The following is a 23,196-nucleotide window of genomic DNA, read 5'->3' as shown; positions in this document are numbered from 1 at the left end:
GTCCGCTGCAACCAGAATCCAAAAATCACTATCTGTGTTAAGAAAAGGCATTTTATAGCCTGTGATTTCATTTTATATTTCGAAGAAAATGTGGCTGATGATATTTAAAATGAAATCATCTTTCTTAAAACATTGTCTTCCTCAATTGATATGGAGCCACGCCATCCAATAAAGCACTCCTATGGTGTGTGTGTGTGTGTGTGTGTGTGTGTGTGCATCAATGCCACATTGAAGACAGGGTTATCAAACTGGACTTTATATTTCACATCTCTCACTTGTCACTTTAATATATTTCATCAAACTGGACTTTAGACTGTGCATTGCATTCAACCTCCACTGTTACATCATTTAATTATTTATGCATGTTGTTGCGCTTGTCACCTTCATATGTTTCATACACTTCATGTCTTTGTCCATTGTACAGTCCATATTTCCTTTGTACAGTCAATATTTCGTTTTACATTCCATTTCAAAACTATTACTATTCCATTCTGTAAATAGATTTTAAAATTTCAATTTAATTCTAGTATTATTTTGTCTATTTCATTATTATTATTATTATTACTATGATTATTATTATTATTACCTTACTTTTGTCTATTTTTATTCTTCTGTGTTGCATTTTTTGGGAGCAATGCCAAGGCACACTCTGGGTAGGCTTGCATTGACTAACAAACCAGATTGTGATTGAATGGGCTATGTCATACTGACATAAAATCCCAAAACCAAGAATCATAAAGATACAAAAAATCTCCAGGGTTGTGTAAATAGTGGCCAATGCATGTGTCAGTATTTGACGACCTGGGAATGAGAAAGGGTTGGTTTTTTCAGTCCTAACCCTAACCCTAACCCAAGCACTTCAGGCCTTTCTCCAAGATTGTAGTAATATCCCTAGATTGTCAGCAGTATTGGCTCTTCTAACTGTGTCTGTCTGCTGTTTGGTGCCGAGCAGGTAGTGTATAGTGAGTTTTCCAAGCTGACAACAGCTGCCTGCAACTGACTGATGAGAGCAACATTTGCGTGCGAGAAAACCAAAACAATGAGCTGAAAGAGGCTAAAAAGTAGAGAAAGTGACAGTTTTGACATTAAACATAGTAATTTAATCCATATCATAATAATATTGATTAGTGCAGCATTAACCATACTGTTTATGCCATGCATGTCATGGGCATTTATTGTTCAGGAACATTTTCATTGAACATTTTGGTTTTACAATCTCATTCTATATCAAGATTCTGTCTAGCGAGTGAGCTGCATAAATTATTCCAATTCAACCCAATTCACAAGGGGAACACGCATAGCAAGGTGCACTTCCAGAGACATTAAAAATAACTTACACATGCATGCTGTACTGTAATGCAAAACACACACACACACACACACACACACACACACACACACAGACAGCCATGTCACATTTACAAGTATATTTCCTTGAGCAAATTTCCTCCACAGTGTGGTCCAGCTCTGTTTTAGTTACATTCACTGTTGACAGGCAACTAAAGAAAACAAGAGAGGAAACAAGACAAAGAGTGAATATGAGGTCTGTTTTCATGAAGCCAGAAGAAAGTTGTTACTCTTCACCTTTAGTTGAAGAATGAAAACATTCAATTGCTCTTGGCCAGCTTGTGTGTGTGTGTGTGTGTGTGTGTGTGTGTGTGTGTGTGTGTGTGTGTGTGTTCAGGCTCTCAGAGTGTGTATGTGGGTGTGTGATGTTACTGGGGGAGTGTTAACAGCTAATAAATTACTTTTTTTCTCCAGTGTATAACTCAGCCAATAGGATCCTCATGCAGCTTTTAAAGTCTGCCAGTCAACACATATACATACATGTGTATGTGCACGCACACACAAATTTTCAGTATTCTGAACATGTTGTTTGTAGAAAAAGAGTTCCTTATAGTGAACATACAGAAAGCTTGGGGCCTAAAGGGTCTGGGGCTCTGGAACAGTTGCCTGCTTTTCCCAGCTTGTAGTTCAACCACATTAAACACACACATGCATGCATGCACACATACAAACAAACAAACATGCTTACATATATACAGATATATTTTAAACAGTACCCAGGTTGTTAAAACTCCAGTGAAGTTGAGAGCCAATAACTCCTCTGCTGCTTATGCAAACCTCTGAACAACACACACCAATTATCCGCTAGCTGAGTAGCAGTGACCTCACTACTCTTCACTGCTCTGAATGCTTTAATTCCCTCATAAAAACTCTCTTTTAAACCCATAATATTGTAAAACTGCCCTTTAACATGGCCGCCAACTGCTACAAGAGCTGTTTGTGTGAAAGTTTGTAAAATGACGTCAAACTTTAAGAAGGAACTCATAGTAACTGATATTGGGTTTTCAGGGCAGGTGAAGTGTTGCTTTGAACTACTGCTCACTGCTTCGTTTCCCACTTCTACACATCTGAAAACTAATAAAGCCACTAACAAGCCAGTGTGGCTTGGGAATACACATTTTAATAGTTAGTTTTAACTGGCTTATGGAATGCCCACGGCTATCAAACAGCTAATCACAGACATATGAATAATATGAACTTCAACAGCAGCAAGAGTTGTAACACTCACAGTTATACATGTCCTCAGGACCAGGGCACGGTTGTGTTCTACTGTTCTGAATAGAACCTTGCTCAAGGGCACTTTAAAACAGATCCAGGGAAACGGGAAAATCTAAAAAAGTAAATGTAAAAATCCATGTAAAAAAGGGAGGATGTTCCATGATTTTCCATAACTAAGCCATGTGGTTAAACTAACTAAGCAGTCTGGTTTCCAATCCTATTTTGCTGTGAATCAGCTTGTGAATGTGTAAAACAAGCACTCTGCTCTTGCCCTGTATATTAATTTAGTACATATTCACAACACCCAGAGAGAATAAGATGTTTTAGTCATGCTGTCTGTAATACTCCCCCAACATCCCATAATAATCCAGATATCAATGACAAGTGACAGCTTTCTCTCTCCTTTTTTTTAACATAATTAAAGGACTTCTGTCTATGTATAAGAGTATGGCAGCTTCAAAAAATTCTCTCCTGGCAATTAGATTATAACACTCTTCACATTATTAAAATTTGACGAGGCAAAACCCTATCATCAGACAAGAATATGGATATTGGATGATTCTGCAAAACCTTTGATTCTGAAAAAACTTTCTCAAACATCTGTCCACTGCAGCTACACTATGGTTAAGGTTAGGAAAAGACTGTAGTTCTGATAAATCAAATGGTTAAGGTATGGTTAGGTTTAGGCAACTAAAACAAAAAAGTGGCTGTGTGTAAAATGTTCCATAAAACACACCTGCATGTACAGTACATCGTGGAACAAGAACATGTGTGCAACTGATCAATCCCATCAGCAACTATCTAGCAATAGCAAGGTATTACTCTGCATTATCGTCAATCGTCTTTATTCAACAATGTGCATTTCCTCCCTTTATTTACAATTTGGAATGACCACTTTCCCCCTGCACTTCAGGCCTTGTTGCTGCTAGCTTCCTATATTCCCCTGGAGAGGCTGTACACAGCCATGTGCCTCCTCAGATACACATGGAGTCGACAGACGAGTAGAAGTTGGGAGTGCATGGATAAGAGCATGATCCCTCACCAGCTTCCCACATAGCAAGCATTGTGTTCAATGGGGCACTCAGTTTAGCTGGTGGCACATCTCTTTTTCTGCAGAAAGAAATGCAACACAATCTCTGAGAGCGGCTCAGGTAAAAGCAAATCAGAACTTGTCTTTACCATCCAACTTGTAAATGCGTTTAAGAATGATGGCCTTTCTTTGCTCTGAAGCAATCCTCTCAGGCAGTACTAACTTGGCAGTGACAGTGTAAGTCCCCAAACAATTAAACAACAAATTAACTTTTTTGTCCATCAGCCAAATGGCTAGTGAATGTTCAAATTTTACCAGCCACTCAAAAGATTACAATTGTATTTTTTGGCTGGGAAGTGAGGCATATCTACCAGCCACTTGCATATTTTACCAGCATTTGGTTAGTGGCTGGTGCTATTTTTGTGCCTTGTCCCTCAACAAGCCACCAATTGAAATTTCAGCAAATCATTATATCCTCCTACCTCACCTGAACTATCTAAGCAAAACCTCAAACTCACCATTTGATTTATGGAGCTATATGATACACAGCATGGGAGAACGCACTATCTGACAGGACTTTTTGGAGTAAAATCTTCTAGTTGTTCTTCCTGGGTAGCTGCACACATACTCACATTTACATTAATCTCTACACAAAGCACACTTTTATTTTGAATGCCATCACTTATGTTATGATTATTGGCAAGTCCTTTGTTTTCAGCAGATAGGTTACACACAGCAAGCTCTGTTGTCATGCTGTGTTTGAAAGGATTATATTTTTTTAAACTACACTCTGTGATACCTTTTTGTGTCTACCTAAACTGTACTGTACTCTACAGATTCTTAAGCTCCAGCACTACACTGTAACAGAAGTGCAGCTTAGTCCAACTTGGCCCACAGCTATGCGTGGAATCCTCCCCCTCCTTTTCCTACCAGAGTTCCTCTGATTTCTGTTTTCTACTCCATTCCCATTTCAACTGTGGAGTCTGTGCTCACACATCACTAGACATTCTGCTCACATAAGGTGTTATAATCCTCCCTAATGAGTGTATTGTCATCATTATAACTGTACCGTGATGTGAAAATATGTCAAAAGCGCCTAACAGCAATGTCATTATACATCAGTATCAGACTCACAGGTTACCATAAAGCATGTCATAACACACTGTGTTATTCTCTAATGATGTAATTGATAAGTATGATGTAATGGGATGCAATCGTGTAAATACTGTTTAAATGACATGGCTGTGTTGTTCTATGTTGCACAGTGGGTGCACTTTAGGTGCAGTACCTACAAAGGAAATATTTAGATACAGTGTAGCTGAAGCCTGCAGGTTGAAAAGTCAGACTTGTGCATGTTATTGACGTTAGGCAACTGTGGTCATGCTGTACGTGCGCATGGCACTAACCTCTTAACCACTGCAGCAGAGGTGCTAGTGACTGTAGCTGAATAGGCAGCCTCTCTGTGGATTATGTGACTGAATTTTGAGGACTTGTTGTATATAGAATACTATCAGCCTCATGTTAAACTTTCTCTCAATATAGTGTGAAATTTAAAGTTGAAAAAACTGTGAATATATTTTAAAACTGAGCAGGTTGGTCCAAAATCTATAAATCTAAGTAATGAGCTTCACATCTCTCTCATCTGCTCTCAGAACTGACCTGTGTCTGTCTCTGTTTGTGTTTCTGTCTTTGTGTCCACTACTCTCTGTCTCTCTCTCTCTCTCTCTCTCTCTCCTTCACTGTCTCCGAGGTATTCCAGAGGGACACTTTAACAAGGGTTGGAAGAGGCCCAGGCCTTCGCATGTCAGACTCTGAACAAGTGCCAGCCCCCTCCCTCCCACTTTCATATTTCTCTCCCTCTCTCCCTGCCTTTCTGTGTCTGTCTCTCACCCCTAGTGCCTGGCCCTCTCAGCGCTATCGCTCCCTCGGTTCCCTCTGAGTCTGCACGGCGTGCCGGCAGGAAACTCGGCCAAGTGGGCTTCCTGAGCGAGCGGGAGAGGAAGTGCAGTAATAAGGCATAAGGAAGGGGGTGTGGGTTTAAAAATAACCCGCCTATATAAGCTGAGGCAGGAGCCCACTCTCTGTCTCAAACTCTCACTCGGAGCTCCAACACTGCTCTGCCTCAGTCAGCTGCTCTCCTCTGCACACACACACACACACACACACACACACACACACACACACACACACACACACACAAACAGCACAGGACGGCTTTCCTGCCGTGCAGAGGAAAGTGGAGAAGTCAAAGCAGGTGTTTCCAAGAAGTTTAACAAAGACATAAACTATGTGCGCTGAGGAGAGCCACTTTATCCCCAAACAGGCTGCAATAACTCTGACGGAGAAAGAGAGTCCCGTCTGTTTCCAATAAGAAATCACAGCTCGAAGGAGAAACACATTAGTCGGATAAGCCTCGGACAATTGATACTTTTCCTCGGCACACTGTAAGCCAGACTGAATTGATTGCACGCTGATATTAGATAGATGAAGATGAAGCCCTGTGTTTTTAAGGCATTTCGGTTGAGCTTTAAGGCTCTGCAGGGTTTAAACAGAGCATCACTGCTTTCAGCATCACACAGAACAGGCTTTGCACTGGGAAAGAACCTTTGTAGAGAATCTGACACACACTTTCAACAGGTTTATACTGATTATTTGCATCAAGCATAACACTAAGCAATTTGTTTGCGAACTGTCTTTCAACATATGTCTTAGTATTATTGTTTTGACCGTACATGAATAATGATGAATGGACTCACTCAGTTAGGACAACAACTAATGATTATTTTCATTATCAGTTCATCTGCCAGTTCTTCTCTTGAAGAACTTCTTACTTACTTACTTCTTACTTGATTAATCCTTTGGTCTTTATAAATTATATACATCATATCATTGTATACTGAATGCATATAAGATAGTCAATGTATAATGACATTAAACAGAGAAGAGCAGCAAATATTAACATTTGTCAAGCTGGAATGAGAGAATGCTTGGAATTTTTGCTTAAAATGATTTTAACAGTCAATTGATAAGCAAGATTTTTGCCAATTCATTCTTTGTCAATCAGCTTATTTAAGGTCTTCACCACTTAAATAACTGAGATCTGGGAACACAATGACATCACTGAAAGTCAAGAGACATGAGCAGTCAGACAATCAGACAACTTGAAAACAAACCTTCAGGTTAGTCAAACATATTTGGAAGATAATACGGAGCCCCCCTGGGATCACGTGGTAGAAATAAAACTTGATGTGTAAATCCGTGCGTGATTTCTAAAGCATGCCCTCGGTTTCACAATCCATGCACACAGATTACATGCTCTCTTCTGTTCTTCAGCAAACGGACCTGCCTTGCACAGACTGCAGTGACCACATCCACCCAGTAAATTCAATTTTATCTAGCTTTAATGGCAGATTTAACAATAGTGAAATCAATTGAATTGATTCAGCTTTGTATGTTTATGTACATATAAAAGATGTGAAACTCCAAAAACACAAAGTTAAATCAATTTAACTGATTTCACTATCGTTAAATCTGCTGTTAAATCTGGATAAAATTGAACTTACTGGGTGGATGTGGTCACCGCAGTCTATGCAAGGCAGTGAGCCAATATGTCACTCTGTGTACCTGTTGACATTACAAATTAGTTCCACTAATTGAGCGTGTTGACAGACAATATGGTCAAATATGTAAATCTGTAAAGGCTAACATCATGACAGGCTATCAATCCAAAAATATGATTTTGGAGGAAGCAGGTATGTACTAGCTGGAGTTATTCCCACTGAGCTGTACCTCACTGAGTATATCTATCGAGACAGGACTGGACTGGTTTACAATCTAAAAAAGGAGCATTTGAGCCCCTCCACTCAAAAATGTGTTTTTATTGTTCCTTGACTGTCATGTTGTTCTCTTCACTGTGTAGAATGATGTGTGTGCAGTTAAGGTTTGTTGTTGAGTTTGTTTTCATTATCTGCTGAAGGAGGAAAGTTTCTCCATGTCACCTTAAATACGTGCTCAGTTGAGCTGGATTTGTGACATCATAACTAGCTTGGAGCCAATCATGGTCCAGTATGCAACTTACACAAGTGTGATGTGGAAAATTGAAGCCCCCAGTGCACATACACTGAGAATGGACTTCTTGTGTCCAGCAGCTAAACTTTTGAAATGATATAAAAATATTTGGATGTTCATAGATTCTGGATTTTTCAGTGAGCTAGAAGGAGATGTCATTTTATTAATTTTTGGTTGAGCTTAATTGTGGAAAACCATATCAGACACAAATTATTATTCTCAGTGGATATATTTATATTTCTTAAAACATGCCTTGTCAGGGAAAGTTCTCAGAGTAGGCAGACAAGTTGATTTAAAAATCTATATAAATATTTGATTCCAGAGTTTGGGCCCCAAATTCATCGATCTGATCTGTCCTAATACCCACAGAGCAGGTGAGCAAGTGTGTCTCATGCTTGAAAAATATAAATGAAAAAGATACAATACAATCTACGGTTTATGACATGTTTAATTCAGCTTGAATATTATTATTCATGCCCGAACACAAAAAATCACTTCATGTCAAAAATCTGTTCTTCTTAATGAGAGCAATAAGAACAATAACGCATCTGAGACAGTCAACATAGATATTACATATCACATGTTTTTATCAGTAAATTAGAGAAAATACATTCCATCCAAATATTTTATCAGACAGAAACCATTCAATATAATATCATGTTGTTTTATGTACCGTAGATCTAAGTTCTTTTAGATAACTATATTTGATGTCTTTATTAATTGTATTAGACCTTCCATCTGCTGATTATGTGTGTTTTTCACTGTTGAAGTTGACCGAAGTGCTGTACAGAACAAAATCAGGCAATAAAAACAGAATGAAAGACTAAAAACAAAACAACCACATAAGATATAGCACAAATCAACAAACATAGTTAAGGCATAGAATAAGAACCCATTTCAAGTGGATCCAAACTCTATAGAATAAAAGTGTGTTTTGAGCCTGCCCGTGGAAGGGGCAGATCTGATAGAGAGGGGGATGCTGTTCCCCCGCTGAGCTTAAGATTTGTTCTTGGGATAGCCAGGAGCCCCAGGTTAGATGACCTGAGAGTCCTGAAGGTGGAATAAGGGATTAAAAGGTCAGAAATATAGGAAGGGGCCTGCCCATTTAGGGCTTTAAAAACAAATAGTAGAACCCTCAAATTGATCCTGGAACTGCACTGGAAGCCAGTGGAGAGAGGCCAGAATAGGGCTAATATGGTATCTAATATGGTTAATCCTTCTTATTTGTTCATTACGTGAAATCAATTTGGGACTGAGTCTCTGTGTCCAGGGAGTAAGGTTTGGACTCATCTAAAGGTCATGTGTTAGCAGCCAGGCCCATCAGCCTTGTTGTACAATGATGTAAATCTCAGTCTAATGATGACATGGTGCCAGATGAGCACATGTGAGAACCTCTGAGGCTTGCACAGAGAAACACCCAGCCAGGACTCACTTCCACATGGAAATCATACATAACTCCATCATGGTGTGACAACTGGCCAAAACACACAGACTCAACCACTCAAATGTATGCATACATTTCATGTAAAATTGAACTTTCAATATGTGGAGTACAACTTTCCACTCTGGCTGAAAGAGCACAAACAACAAACAGCGCACATCCACTGTTTACTGCTCATGTCTCAATTAAAGGATCAGATTGGCTTTTAACAGTGTGAAAAGTAACTGAGAGTGACAGAATAGACAGTGCAGTCCTGCTGTGTGGGTATGTGTTCAATATGTATTCAGTTATAGGATGGACGCAGGTGACTCACAGCATACATGAGCGATTACTGAGCCATGAATCATTGTGTTTGGAGAGGGAGAAGACAGGAGAGACATGATGGAGATGAAAGTGGATGAGTTATTGGAGACATGAGATGAGGCACAGTGGAGGAAATAGAGGAAAAAGACAAACATTCAGCTGAGAGCAGAGTTCCAGAGCTGGAGAGCTGCTGCTTTTCATCTGGTGAACAACTGTTACAGCATGCTGAAGCATGCTATCATTATCAAAGTGATAACAGAGGCAGAGCGCTGGCTGCATTAGTGACTTCTAGATGATATGAACGAGCCCTAGTAATGAAAACTGTGACATATAGACCAGGACTTTCTCTGTGCTCAGTCAGCATCAGGCCCCTGACACAGTTACAATACTGCCACTGCTGGCAAGGACAGAAAGACAAAATCTGGAGGGTAATAATTATTCATCTGCATTTCTGGTTACAGATTTAAATCTTGAAGATGAGTTTTTGCCTTGTTCAGGCAAAGGTTTAAAATGAAAATGTGACATCAACATCAGCACATCACTCTGGTGAGGCAAGTAAAGTTTATTTAAAGAACACATTAAAAACAATTGGAGTTGACCAAAGTGCTGTGCAAATTACAATAAAAGGCACAATAGTAGAGATAAAATTACATCAGGCACTAATAAAAGACAACAATGAAAGGCAATGATAAAATACAAGGCAATATCAATATAAATATCATGTAGTGCAAATGCTAGTCCAAGTGCTGGTCATCTCATGTCTGGACGACAGCAACTCACTCCTGGTTGGACTACTAGCATGCATTGTTAAACCTCTGCAGAGGATTCAGAACGCAGCAGCTTGTCTTGTGTTCAACCAACCTAAACAAGCTCATGTCACACCTCTGTTCGTCTCCCTCCACTGGCTCCTGGTGTCATTTTGCATCAAGTTCAAAGCTTTGATGATGGCTTTTAAGGCGACCAACGGAAAGGCACCCTCCCACACTGTCACTCATCAGGCCATATGTCCCTCCCGTCCACTCCAGTCTGCAAACGAAGGTCTGTAAATACCATCACTGCCTGATACGAAATCATGATCCAGACTCTTCTCATTTGTGCTTCCACAATGGTGGAATAAGCTACCCAGCTTCACATGGTCTGCTGACTCCCATGGTGCATTCAAGACACACCTGAAAACACAGCCCCACCACAAACACTTTAACACTTGAGCCCCATTTAACCTTTTAGTACTTCGGTGATTTTTGCACTATTTTCTTGTTGTGTATGGTATTTCTTATTTCTTATTATTTCAAACCTACCAAGTCACCTACTTGAGAATTTGTACCACAGCTCTTTCTGAGTCACTGTCCTCTAATGATTGTTTTGCCTCACTTGTAAGTCGCTTTGAACAAATGACAAAATGTAATGTAAAATGTAAATATAATAAAACACAATGGAAATTGTAACATAAATTTATAAATAAATAAAAGATTATAATAATAAAGTACTAAAGCCATTAATAGCCCCCAAAGGCCATTGAAACAAGTCTTGAGTTTTTCCTTAAAATTGCCAAGGGAGTGGGAACACTTATCTGAAACTATTCCAAACCTTTGGGGCATCCCTGCAAAGTCATGCTCTCCCTTACCCACTAGCCTCAATCATGGAACAGTTAAAAGCAATTGATCTGAGGATCTAAGAGGCCTAGAGTTGGAGTGGTGGCAGAGAAGTTCAGAAATGTACTGAGGTGCTAACTGTATCAATTTAAAAACAGATAAAAGAACCTTGAACTTAGTCCTGTATTTGACAGATGGCCAGTGCAAGGATGCTAGTATGAGTGTAATGCTGTATCTCTTTCTGGTACCAGTTAGGAGTCTCGCTGCAACATTCTGCACTAGCTGCATGCAAGGCAGAGAAGACACAGAGGACTGGCCAACACCCAGGTACAGTGAATTACAATAGTCCAGCCTTAAGGAAATGAAAGCAGTGGTAACCGATTTCAGGTCATTGAAAGAGAGGAAGGACTTAACTTTGGTAATATTCTGCAGCTGAAAGTAGCAACCTTTCACAAAAGTGTTTATCTGTTTTTCGATTTTTAATGCTGAGTCAAAGATGACACCAAGATTTCTGGCATGGGCATGAAGATTAGAGGTCAGAGGCCCTGAGTGGCTAGCTATACCCCCTGTGGTGTTGAGGGGACCAAAAACAATCACTTCTGTCTTGTTATCATCCAGCTGAAGACAGTTTTTTGCCATCCAGTGTTACACATCCTGGAGGCTGTCACGGAGGGACTTATCTGAATTGGTATCCCCCAGATTAAATGGAAGGTATAATTGACTATTGTCAGCATAACAATAAAAAGAGACATTGTGCTTACGGGAGACAGAACCTAAAGGGAGCATAAACAAGGCAAATAAAATGGGCCCTAAAAGGGAACCTCAGCATTTTGCACAAGTGATTGAGGCAGATGAGGAGAAGAGGCTCCCAGTCTTTATAGAGAAAGTCCTGTCTGTTAGGTAGACTTCAGTTTTACACAAATCATGTCAAAAGATTATCTCCGAATTCATTTGAAAGTAAACACAGATCATTTGCTTATCCAGCCCCATAAGTAGATCCCTATACAATCAGATATAGTACACCAACTAATTCTGGGTGCTACTGTCTGTGTTCACTGTAGGTTTGTCAGATCTCTACAAGGAAGGACTACAAAGTCAGCATGATCTATAGTCAGAATGGCCAAAAGTCAGACTAAGACTCAGATTGAAATATATCAGAATTTTCCTACAATCCAATTTTAGGACAAAAGTAAAAATTTAGGCTAATCTATAGTCAAAAAACATAATGATCCAAATAAACCAATGTACAAAATAAAAGCCCTTATTTGTTAGAAAAACTAGCAATCACTCATGATATCACTAAACAGTAAAACAAAAGTTTAGAAAAAATGAAAGAAAAACATAAGGCAACTGCTTTTCACACCAAACTGGCTTCATAATGTCTTTAAAGTGACATTTAATCCTAACACATAGAATTTTTTATCCAAGTTGTCTTGTGATATACAGAAGCAACTTGGACTGAGTTACTGAAATAGGCCTACTCTGTTGGAGACACACACACATTTGTCTAGGATTTATTTGGCCTAGCTTAGCGGGCTAAGAGACTGCAGATGGAAAGGGTTTCCCTTGGTCAACAGTGAAACATGTGCCCATATGGATCCATCTCTGTACTGGATGCACAAAAGCCTCCAGGAGCAGTGCTAGGCTATTTTGAGGTAGCAGCCACAGTCAGGATTTTAACCAGAGACCAAGAATCTTTTTTTTCCCATAGGCCTATACATCCATTACAAAAGAAACAGCAGTAACACTGAGGGACCATTAGGTCCAATACACATTCAAAAGCCACCAAGATATTATCTTTATCAATTGCTTAATACATCCATGGACAGACAGTTATGACTCCAGGTAAGACAGAACAAGGATTTCCAAAAGTGTTGGAGAGTTCTGTGAACATATGACAGTGGTTCCTCCAGTCTGATAAAAGCTGAGCAACGTCAGCCCACTTATGGCTGTTACTGAAAAGTTTGACTGTGAGGCTGTTTGTTACGGTAAGGCAGAGTGAATGTATCACTGGGTCAAAAAGTGATGTTTGAATCATCCGTGTTGCAGAACGGTCAAGACAATACTGGGAACACATGCTGAAATCACTCTGAGGCCTCAGCTATCATCATAAAATAATATTACTCACTATGGGTACTGCTATGTGAACCACTGTCACTGGTAATATGAAACCGTGAGTACTTTGTGGATTCAGTTCCCATATGATGGCAGAGAGCTTGGCAAAAAAACACAACTTCTGATGCTACACACAGTATCAGCAACTAAATGAATTTGGAATTGAAAACCACAGGAGTAAAAAGGTCAGTGCAACCAGTCAGTTGTTCTGTCATACTGATTACCACACATCAGAAGTATTTGGATGCACACACTTTACTAATACACATACTCGGACAGTATCATCCTGGAAAAGAATGCTGCTCAGTGTGCATAATGCTCCTTATCCTCGCTCAGCATGAGGAGACTGGGTCAATATATTTAATCTTTCTCATTACATCCATGTTCTCAAAGTTATTAAACTGCAATCTATTGCATCCTACTACCTCATTATGAACCATTCCATGAACTGAAACAATGACATTAAAACCCCAAATGAGATCCACTCTATAGGTTGTAACATTCATTGAAAAACTTGACCTTCATAGATCACTAATAATCACTAAACATCAAGACAACCAACCCATGCTGACAGTTTCAGTTTTATTTGTCCTGGCTTGTGTGAAGTGTGAATTGGTATTGGTGCACTACCAACACCTTTTCACATGTGAAAATCACTTGTGTGTACATCATGTGAATTTATCATATGATGCAATGTCATAAAACCACATTTGTATATGTAAATCTTTGAAGAGGTCAAAACTCCAGCAATACTTGCAGTATAAACAATAACTTTATTTTGAGACCAACACATTTCGACTTGTGACCTCCATCACACCCTGACAAGTATTGCTGGATATATGACCTCATCAGACTATTTCACTTCTCCATGCACCTTGAAAATAGTTGTGCCAAAATTCCCTACATAAAGTAAATCTTTCACAATATGTTAAACATGGTTTAGATATGATATATATGATTGATTTGGGAGTTTGTCGTATTCACAGCTTTAAAAATTACATTCAAATTATAATCCACAGACCTAAATAGAAGTAATTTTACTACTTTCTACTGAAAAAATAGTTGCTATGGAAACTGTGCCCAGATGAATTTGGGTGAATTGACCCTTTAAAAAGTCAGCATCTTCTTGGTTTGTTTCATTGATTCATTTTTTTATGATTATGTGTAATATTAACTTGCATGCAGTGTGGTTTGAATGTCTGCAAAGGAAGTACACTCTTGTAAATACTAAATGTGTGTACAGAGACACACCAAATAACCAACGGCTGTCAGGCCTCCAAAAACATTGGCTGACTATCAAAGTCATTCAGCCTTTAATTGACATTCAAAATCTGTTTTCACCAGAGGGCAAACGACTGTAAAAGTACAGTATTATATACAACACACCCGCTCTTACTGTGTATCAGCTGCCAATTGGCTGTACATCTGCTATTATTAACAAAGGAGAAGCTCCAACACAGGCAAACAGGTAGTGCAGAGTGCTAATAGAAATGAATGACATCTGTCTTTTCTCTTCAGTGGATTATTAAAGTATTTAGTGAAGCTATTCACACACTGCAGAAACATGCTGCATGTCAGCAGGATGGTAGACTTAGATTTACTTTTGAAGGGAAAGACAGATAACGTAAAAGACATTCAGTGAGAGATCTGCAGGTCAGATGAGGTAAATACTTTCTTCCCTACAGGTTTATTTCCATGGCATGTGAACTGGAATGATGATTGTTGCATCAGTAACACCCTGTATGATAAGTGGGTACTTACTTTCCCTACCTCAACATTTACATGCAGCATACCCCTATATAATTTTGTGTTTCTCTAACTTACCATAAATGAAGGGGCCAGTGGGGGCCCATAGTTCCTTTTTGCCCTGGGGCCCCCTAGCAGGTTAATCCAGTCATGGGGGAGAAAATCAGAACAGCTTAAAGCAGTACAAACAAACCGGACAGTAACAGGGGTTGTTATGTGAAATGAGTGCTTTTAATAGAGTATATTTTCCTTTACTTAGGTAACATTTTCAGTGCATGAATTATACTTTTTTTATTTATCAAATCACAAAAAAAGCATAATATAATGTCAGTTTTGTCATTTTTTCCAATTTACTGAGTACCAGCTTCTAATTTGTTTCAGCAACACTCTGATATGGTTTGATATTTTTGGCCACTGGAGCAGTTGAGGTTACCTCCCTTCATCGTTGTGGGCACAGTAAAAGAAATCTGTCATTATGTTCAGATTGGAATCAGTAACTTTCTGTTTACAAATCCCATGCTGCCATGCGTTAAGAGTACACATTTATGAATGATGGGTTGGAGGGGGGTGCATTGATCTTGTTCTCTCTATTGATAACAGTGTGCATATCGGACAGCCGCCTTATTGATACCTGAATATCTTCACTGTGCGGTGTGAAGTGAAGGGAGAAAAGCTGAGACTCAGCTGGCTCCTGGTGGCTGAAGCCTGCAGCAGAAAATACATCCTGTGCTGGTTGTTCAGCTGCGGAGGAACGGATAAATGGGGAGGTTTTGTGGAGAAACTGTTCCTTAACTTTGGAGTCTACCCTGAGCGGAGGCACGCATAGGCTCTCAGTAGGCTACCTCTTCATGTTCTGACAGAAACAGAATTCCTCTGTCTGACAAAGAGACAAAAAGATGGTTCATATTTAAGGGACAGCATTTGTACATACCAACAAGATTGCTTGTTGTCATGTGCCCAGCTACACTGTAAATAAATAAATGAAGCCAACCACATTAGAACACGATAATTGTCGGAAATAATGCTGCATTATCTGTGCGCGTAAAAGCGCACCGTACCCAAATGCGTAATACGCATGGCACCTGCAGCATCTCTCTTCCTCTTTGTGTGAAGCCTGTGTGCCCTTTAGTATCGTTTTCGTTGCACTTTTTCTACCGCGTGTTAATTGCTTATTATGTCTTAGTGGTGCTGGTTTAGGGGCGGTCTCTCCCTCTCTGCCCTGCCAGTTGTTGGATAGGTTTGGCGGAGGGGCGTGACTCCTTTTCCCAGAGAAGGTTAAGTAGCTGCCCGCAGCGGAGGAGTGAGAGCATTCCGCACCAGTCCTCCTCTGTCTCTTCCACAAGCCCTCTGTCTCTGACTCGCGGGGAAACTCGGACTTTTATACCGAGGCTAAATTTAGGGGGGCTGGCCGGTGCGCAGCGTCCTCATCCTGGACGCGCTTCCTTCCTCCAGCCTCGCATTGGTCCGATTTGTTCAGCGAACAATATTTATAAGAAAAGCAGCTCCTTCCAGGCGCACAGCTGCACATGAGTGAAGAGCAACAGCTCATCGGACGGCAGAAGAAGCGACGCGCTCTGTAGCTTTTTCTGGAGACTCAGTGGACTCTAGTGATTTCCTTTAAAACTGAGAAAGTGTCTATTCTATTTAGGGAAGTTTTTTCTACTTTTTGTAACGCATGGAAATGGCCTTGAGTGGGACCATTTTACCATCAATCTCTACATTTGCCAACCATAAGGAGAAATGTTGGGAAGATGTAAGTAGCACTGTTTTGCGCTTGTTTTGTACACAGATAGAGTGGGATGTTTTGATTTTATCACATAATTTCATGCATTTTGCTGGTATCAGTCTGTCTTATCAGAACTTGGGCTGAGTGTCTGCTGGAAATGTTTTACAAAATTTTAAATTTGGGAGTTTGTAAAATTGTGGCTAAATTGTGTTGTTTACTGTTACGAATTGTTTCAGTGGCTTGGTAATATTCAGCCCTCTCTCTGCCCATTTTTGCGCTGTGTTCCAAATATTTATCTGGGTGGATTATTCTAATAAGTTGTTTGAAAGTGCTGTGAAAAAAATCTAAGTTTTGAATTTTGAAGCAAACTAATTCTCCTTTCTCGTCCGCGCTCCAGAGGTGGAAGGGCAACATGGGCAGCATTGTGCCCGACATTGACAGCAGCTGCCTGGGCAGAAAAGACGAAGAGGACTTGGATAAGTTCTTGGATCTTGAGTTTATTCTTGCCAACACCACCGGCTCCGACAGCGCGCCAGCCTCCGGGACGGGGGCTGAGTCCTACCGGCCCCAGGAGTCCGGGGCGCCCGTGTATCACCAGCAGCAACAGCAGCCGGCCAATTACACCTCTGTCCAAGACATGAACAGCCCTCCGCCGCCCTACAACAGTCTGATGGCGGAGCTTCTTCGCTCTGACATGGATACCAGCTTCCTCCCTGGGAACAGCCCCAACATCCAAGGCAGATTCTTGATCAGCTCCTCGCCTTTCCAGACCACTCAGGAATTATTCCCCGAGCATCCGAGCATCAAAGTGGAGCCCGCCTCCATGGACACGTACGGACCTGTCATGGGTCTGGTTCCTCAGAGCTGCACCAAAATCAAGCATGAGGGGAACGTCTCCTGTATGATGTCATACGAGCAGCAGCCGCGGCTGGCCAACTCCCCGCAGGCCGCGGTGGGCAGCATGACGCCGCCGCTCAGCCCGGACGACCTGATGAGCTCCGAGTGCCACCAGCCCCAGATGTGCAACTCCACCTCGCTGACGTTCCCGCAGAGCTTCCACCCACACCACCGCAGCGCGGCCGCGGGATTTCCTCACCCGCACCCTGGGATTCAGCTCCCTTTCCCCGGGGCGCACCATCATCACCAGTTCCCCGGCATGTTTGGAGACGACGCGGCCATGGGCATGCAGCAGCAGCCGGCGGCCGGCCAGCGGGTCCTGCTCACCCCACCGTCTTCACCGCTGGAAATGATGGACACCAAGCCAAAGAGGGGTCGCCGGTCCTGGCCGAGAAAACGCACAGCGACACACACCTGCACTTTCGCCGGATGTGGGAAGACCTACACCAAGAGCTCCCACCTGAAGGCGCACCTCAGGACACACACAGGTAAGTTGTGCACACGAATGTGGTGCACCTGTATTTATTTATCGTCTCCTCATGACCTGGCTTCAAACTATGACGCTGCTCACGGTTGTGTTTTTTGTCTTGCAGGAGAGAAACCATACCACTGCAGTTGGGAAGGTTGCGGCTGGAAGTTCGCTCGTTCCGACGAGCTCACGCGTCACTTCCGGAAGCACACCGGACACCGGCCGTTCCAGTGCCACCTGTGTGAACGCGCTTTCTCCCGGTCTGACCATCTGGCCCTGCACATGAAAAGGCACATGTGAGGAAAGTCCCGAGGGACAAAAAGACAGAAGACAAGGACTTCTATGCACCGCATCAGCCTGATAAAAGAACTATAATAATCCTATGATCAGCTATAGAAGAATGCTATGCAAATATATCACAGCCATAAATGCCTATAGGAATATTAATAGTGGTACCACTGCAGGATCAACCACAATACAGTATGATGAGGCCACTATTGACTACACTGTAATACCTACAGGTATATTATGGGAATATTATGGTGATTTTTCATTGGGGCAAAAGGAGCATCCACATGAGATGCTCTCTTATATTTGTAAAAGAAATTATTTAATGTTATTTTCTGAAATGAGAGAAATGACAAACAAACATGACCACAAACAACAAGCAAAAACACAACAAATATGACAGAAACAGATGAGCTCTGTTCAGACTAAAGCCTTTTTAAAAAAAAAAAACTTTGTAGCTGGTACTACTTTTTGTATGGAATGCTGTTTATATAGACAACAAAAATAAAAGGAACATTCCACTCAACATGTCAGGCACATGCCACTGAAGCAACTGGAAGCAGACAATCCTTTGAAGAGCAATGATCTTTTTTTTTGTATTTTCACCATTAGTGCCTTTTATAACATTTTATTACACATCTTACGAGTGCCATATTCTCCACTGGCTAAAGACAATCAAAGTTTGATTCTGTGTGTTATATTGTAAGTGTAAACAGCAAGTGAAATAAGCTTTGAGACAATGTTTTTTTTTCTAAAACTGCCATTCATTCTGTCCTCTTTTAAGGCTTGAATTGAATATTGTGTCTGTGAGTCTGTCTGTTGTCTACTAGAAGTTAAAGTCAGGGTCTTACAGTAGGAAGTCTCACAGAAGTGCATGCTATCTCAATGCCACCTGATTGACAAAGGGCTACACAGTCTTTGGCAATAAGACTTATTTGTTTGTGTCTTGAAGAAATGTACTACCTTGTAAATAGAAACTTTTTTATATAATGTAAATAGTTTATTTTAATGTACATATTAAACTAAGTGAACAACATGATTTCTGAGTCTTGAGTGTAATTGTCAAAGATCTGGAGAGAGAGTTGAGAACATATTACATGGTATGATACTATTGATCTTAATTTATCCTGAAGGTTGTGGTTTAAAAGTAGCAGTTCAGATTTGGCTTGTGACTCTCTAAAACAGTGGTTCCAAACCTGGAGATCGGGAGCCCTTATGAGGTCACAAGACAAATCTGAGGGGTTGGAAGCTGATTAATAACATACAATAGCTAGAAAGAAGACACAAAATTCTGTGAAATTCTCCTGACATTCCTGAAAGCTTTTTTTCTGAAATACTGGAGAGTTTTAATTCTTCATAACTGAAAACTATTAAAATGAAACAACTTGAGGAGGGAAAATAACAACAGACATATGCAACCTGTAACAAGGGGCTGTGAGTAGGTATTGATTTGCTATAAGGTAACAAGCCGAAAAGGTTGGGAACATTGGCCCTGTGTTACCCGCCAAGGGGGTCCTGACACCCAGGTTGAAAACCACTGGTTCAGATGGTTAGGGAATTTTACTTCGAACTCCAAAGACACCAAAAATGTCGGGGAAAATTTGGGGGTAATATATATAAAATGATGCACAATGTATGTAGAATATTTGTAATTTCATCCTGAAGTTCATGGCTCAGAGGTTTAGCAACAGGTGAATGATCCTCAGAAGCTGGTCCCAGCCAGGTCAGAACCCTGGGCTCCCAGTCTGCAGCATCAGACCAATGCTTCCCAGCTGGGACACAGCGGCTGCCAGAGCACTGTGGCAGTTGCCTATAAATACAAACATTACATTGACATAATTACAGAGGCTGGATATAGATAGAGGCTGCATAGGGGCATAGGGGCGAACCACAAGGGAAAAAAAGAAAAGAGAGAAAAATCTGCATGTATGGCAAGTGTTTTCAGGCTCTTTGCAGCGATGAATGGTGGGAAATAGACTTTTATTTCTCTTTTATTCTAAGAGATGACATGGAACACTCCTAGAAGGCAGGTGTTTAGATGACAAAGATAAGATCATGGCTGTGGGTTGAATCACTGTTGTGTTACATCAGTAATCAGTCATAAAGAGCCACAATATGGCAGTTCATTTACATGAAAATGTTACGTCATGGTCCGTTGAAGCATGGCGGAGGTGAGTGAGGGGGAAGATAGAAAGACTTTGATTAGCTAACTGCACTGCAGCACAGTAAAGCTGTCTGTCACGTCTGAATGAAGCTGTGAGGTAACGATAATGATGTAGGCTACTTTGTAAGGGTATGTGAGAACATAGAGGGAAGGAGAAAGTTTTCTTTTGTCAGACCATCTCACAACATTTGAAACCACCTTTCTCAAGGTGTCCAGCATCCCACTCAGCCAGTCTGACATCCATAGCCACCTGATGCAGTGATGGGCCAGGTGTGTGGAAGTGGGCCTCTTTTTTATTCTTCACACAACTACTTCTGTCACTTTTTATGTGTACAAACAAGCACACAGTAGGGGAGACTATCTGAAATGATGCTCATTTTCAGGCATACTGAGGCCGTAAAGGTGCTGAGGGGTAAATAATTGAAAGCTCTACCTACTGTTACATCATTTTAGCCTGGTTTTAACAGGATTTGACTGATATTTTTAGGTTAAACCAGCTGATAGCACTGTGGCTTTAAATCATACATCTGGTTTCATGCAATGTGGGTCTTATTTTTGTAGTTTTAGCCATTATTTCTCTTTTAATACCAACATTCTACTCACCAAGTTAGTAGTTGAGATCACTAAAAAGGATTTCCAATGAGCCGACAAAAAGGAGTAGTCAGGCTATTAGACAGGTTGGAAACAAAGCTCCAGGTCTGACAAACCTCCTTGGAAGAGAAAATAAAGGTTAACAGTAAAATTATTACCCAAACTGTCTGTTGAAAATCAATCACATTACCATTCAACTATAACATAAATATAAATGTTCAAAACTATTGTTGTTATGAAGCACAGTTCTTTAACTGTATATTTGACCCTTACCAGATAGTGAACAAATATCCGATGTAGTTTATGTGTAATGACTTACAAACACAGAGATGATAGCTTCGCATGAAACTTTCACACTTGCACTGGTGCAGCCATCAAAAGGCATACGTCTATTTTTAGTTGTGAAAGGCCACACATGTTGGTGTCATCTCCAGGATGGCCTTGTGCCAACCCTGAGAAAAGAGGAACCCCCACATCTATCATTAGTACATTTACTCAAGTGAAAAATCATACATTTTCATTTCACTTTTTCAGCTGGGTGCAGGAGGGTGGCTGCTGCTGTAGACCGTGGGAAGCTCTGACCTGAGGAGGTCAGATGGTTTACATGTTGGTTTTTGCGTTCTCTCGGATGTGTAGCCGTGTGTGTGTGTGTGTGAGAGAGAGAGTCAAACAACTCTAGAGGATGCAGGCAGGTCAGAGGATAGCTCATAAAGACTCCTGTCTGTCTTCTGCAGTGACCTCCTGTTGTGTGCCCACGCATCCTTTAAACAAAAACTTCTTTTCAATTCTAGTGGAGATCTCAAAGTCAGGCCACATTTTGGGGGAATTTGTATCAAATGATGGACAAGACATCTGTCTAGAATATTTCCATTTGATTGGGGTGCAGCTGTCAATCAGTGAAGTTTTGGAATGAGCAGATACAGATGTGTATATGGAATTATCTCTCTAACTATAAAGGTTCAATTCATCCAGATGATAAAAAAAAAACAACAAACAAACAAATTCTCTCACTTAATTTGAATGCTATCTATCCATGCAGATAGTTTCAGTCTTATTTGTTTGGGTTTTGAGATATCCGTCTCTGAGGTTTCTGCCTCAGCACCAATACAATGTGAGGTGAAAGAAATTCCTTTTGTTTCATTTTAGAAATACAGAGGTCATGAGTTCATTTCACCCATCACAGCTCCACCCACCGGAGGCATTTTTGAAAAGTGACAAAACAACTATACCAGCTTATATTGTCAGTGTTGTTTCAAAGACTTCTCTGCACTGAGAAGTGTGTATTCTGGCAGAAAATACCAAATCTTTTTTATTTTGATTCCATTTAAAATGAATTAGTCTAAAAACAGTGGGGAAAAAAGAAAGAAAGAAATAAAGAAAAAAAGGGTCTAAAAAATCAGAACCAGCTTAAAAAAAATCTTACATGTGTAATTGTAGATGGCAAACTCATCCTCATGTCATACAGCTGACTCCCTCTCCTCTGGTGCCTTTCACATAACCTGGCCCACTCCATCACCGTTCTCCAGTTAAGTTCACATGATTGAGGCACAAAAACAGGTTGAGAGGCTTTTATTTGATTCCCTGATCACACATGAACCATTCTACACATGCATGTCCAGTGAGGGCTGCACTGCCACTCAGCTGCAGAGCTGTTTCACACACACACACATCATAAACATGGGATGTTGCTGCACTAAGTGTTCTGCGTATTCCAATGCAAGAGGCGACTTTTCTCACTGATTGTCCCTCCTACCTTGCTGTCCAAGGCTAACACCTTCAGTCCAGAGTTAGGAAGAGGCTGTAAACATGCTCACAGGCTCTTGTGCAACAGTTTATCTCAGAGGAACTTCCCAGGCAGAGTATTTAACAGCTTATTCTCCTCCAATTCCATCATAACATCCTCATAAAACAATAATATGTGGAGAAAACTGATACCAGAGAGTGGAGATTAGCAGTGCTTTCCCTGAGAGTGTTCCTGTCAGTTAGGTCAAAAGCCACTGTGGTAGAAATTAAACTTTACCACAAAATTTGCATTTGGAATCAAAAACTGCAATATTTTTCAAGGCTTTTGAAGGCTTAATCTGATCTCCCTTCGGTCACATGTTTGAGATGACATCTTGCTTATTATAGTGAGCAGAGACTAAAACAGATTCAATAATACTGCAATCTTTCGGAGCTTCCAGTGTAGCCGGCGGATATTC

At 40.7% G+C, this 23,196-nt stretch overlaps 1 protein-coding gene across 1 annotated transcript; it reads left to right on the top strand.

Annotated features, from left to right (window-relative positions):
* Positions 1-16,155: 16,155 nt before the first annotated feature.
* LOC137188376 (Krueppel-like factor 2) lies at positions 16,156-19,279 on the top strand. Its single transcript, XM_067598040.1, has 3 exons — positions 16,156-16,613; positions 16,984-17,971; positions 18,077-19,279. The coding sequence occupies exons 1-3, from the start codon at positions 16,536-16,538 to the stop codon at positions 18,250-18,252; spliced, it is 1,242 nt and encodes a 413-aa protein (XP_067454141.1). The 5' UTR covers positions 16,156-16,535; the 3' UTR covers positions 18,253-19,279.
* Positions 19,280-23,196: the final 3,917 nt, after the last annotated feature.

This window comes from Thunnus thynnus, chromosome 8 (assembly GCF_963924715.1).
Source record: "Thunnus thynnus chromosome 8, fThuThy2.1, whole genome shotgun sequence".
Taxonomy (NCBI): Eukaryota; Metazoa; Chordata; class Actinopteri; order Scombriformes; family Scombridae; genus Thunnus; species Thunnus thynnus.
This window is presented reverse-complemented; position numbering and strand designations above follow the sequence as displayed.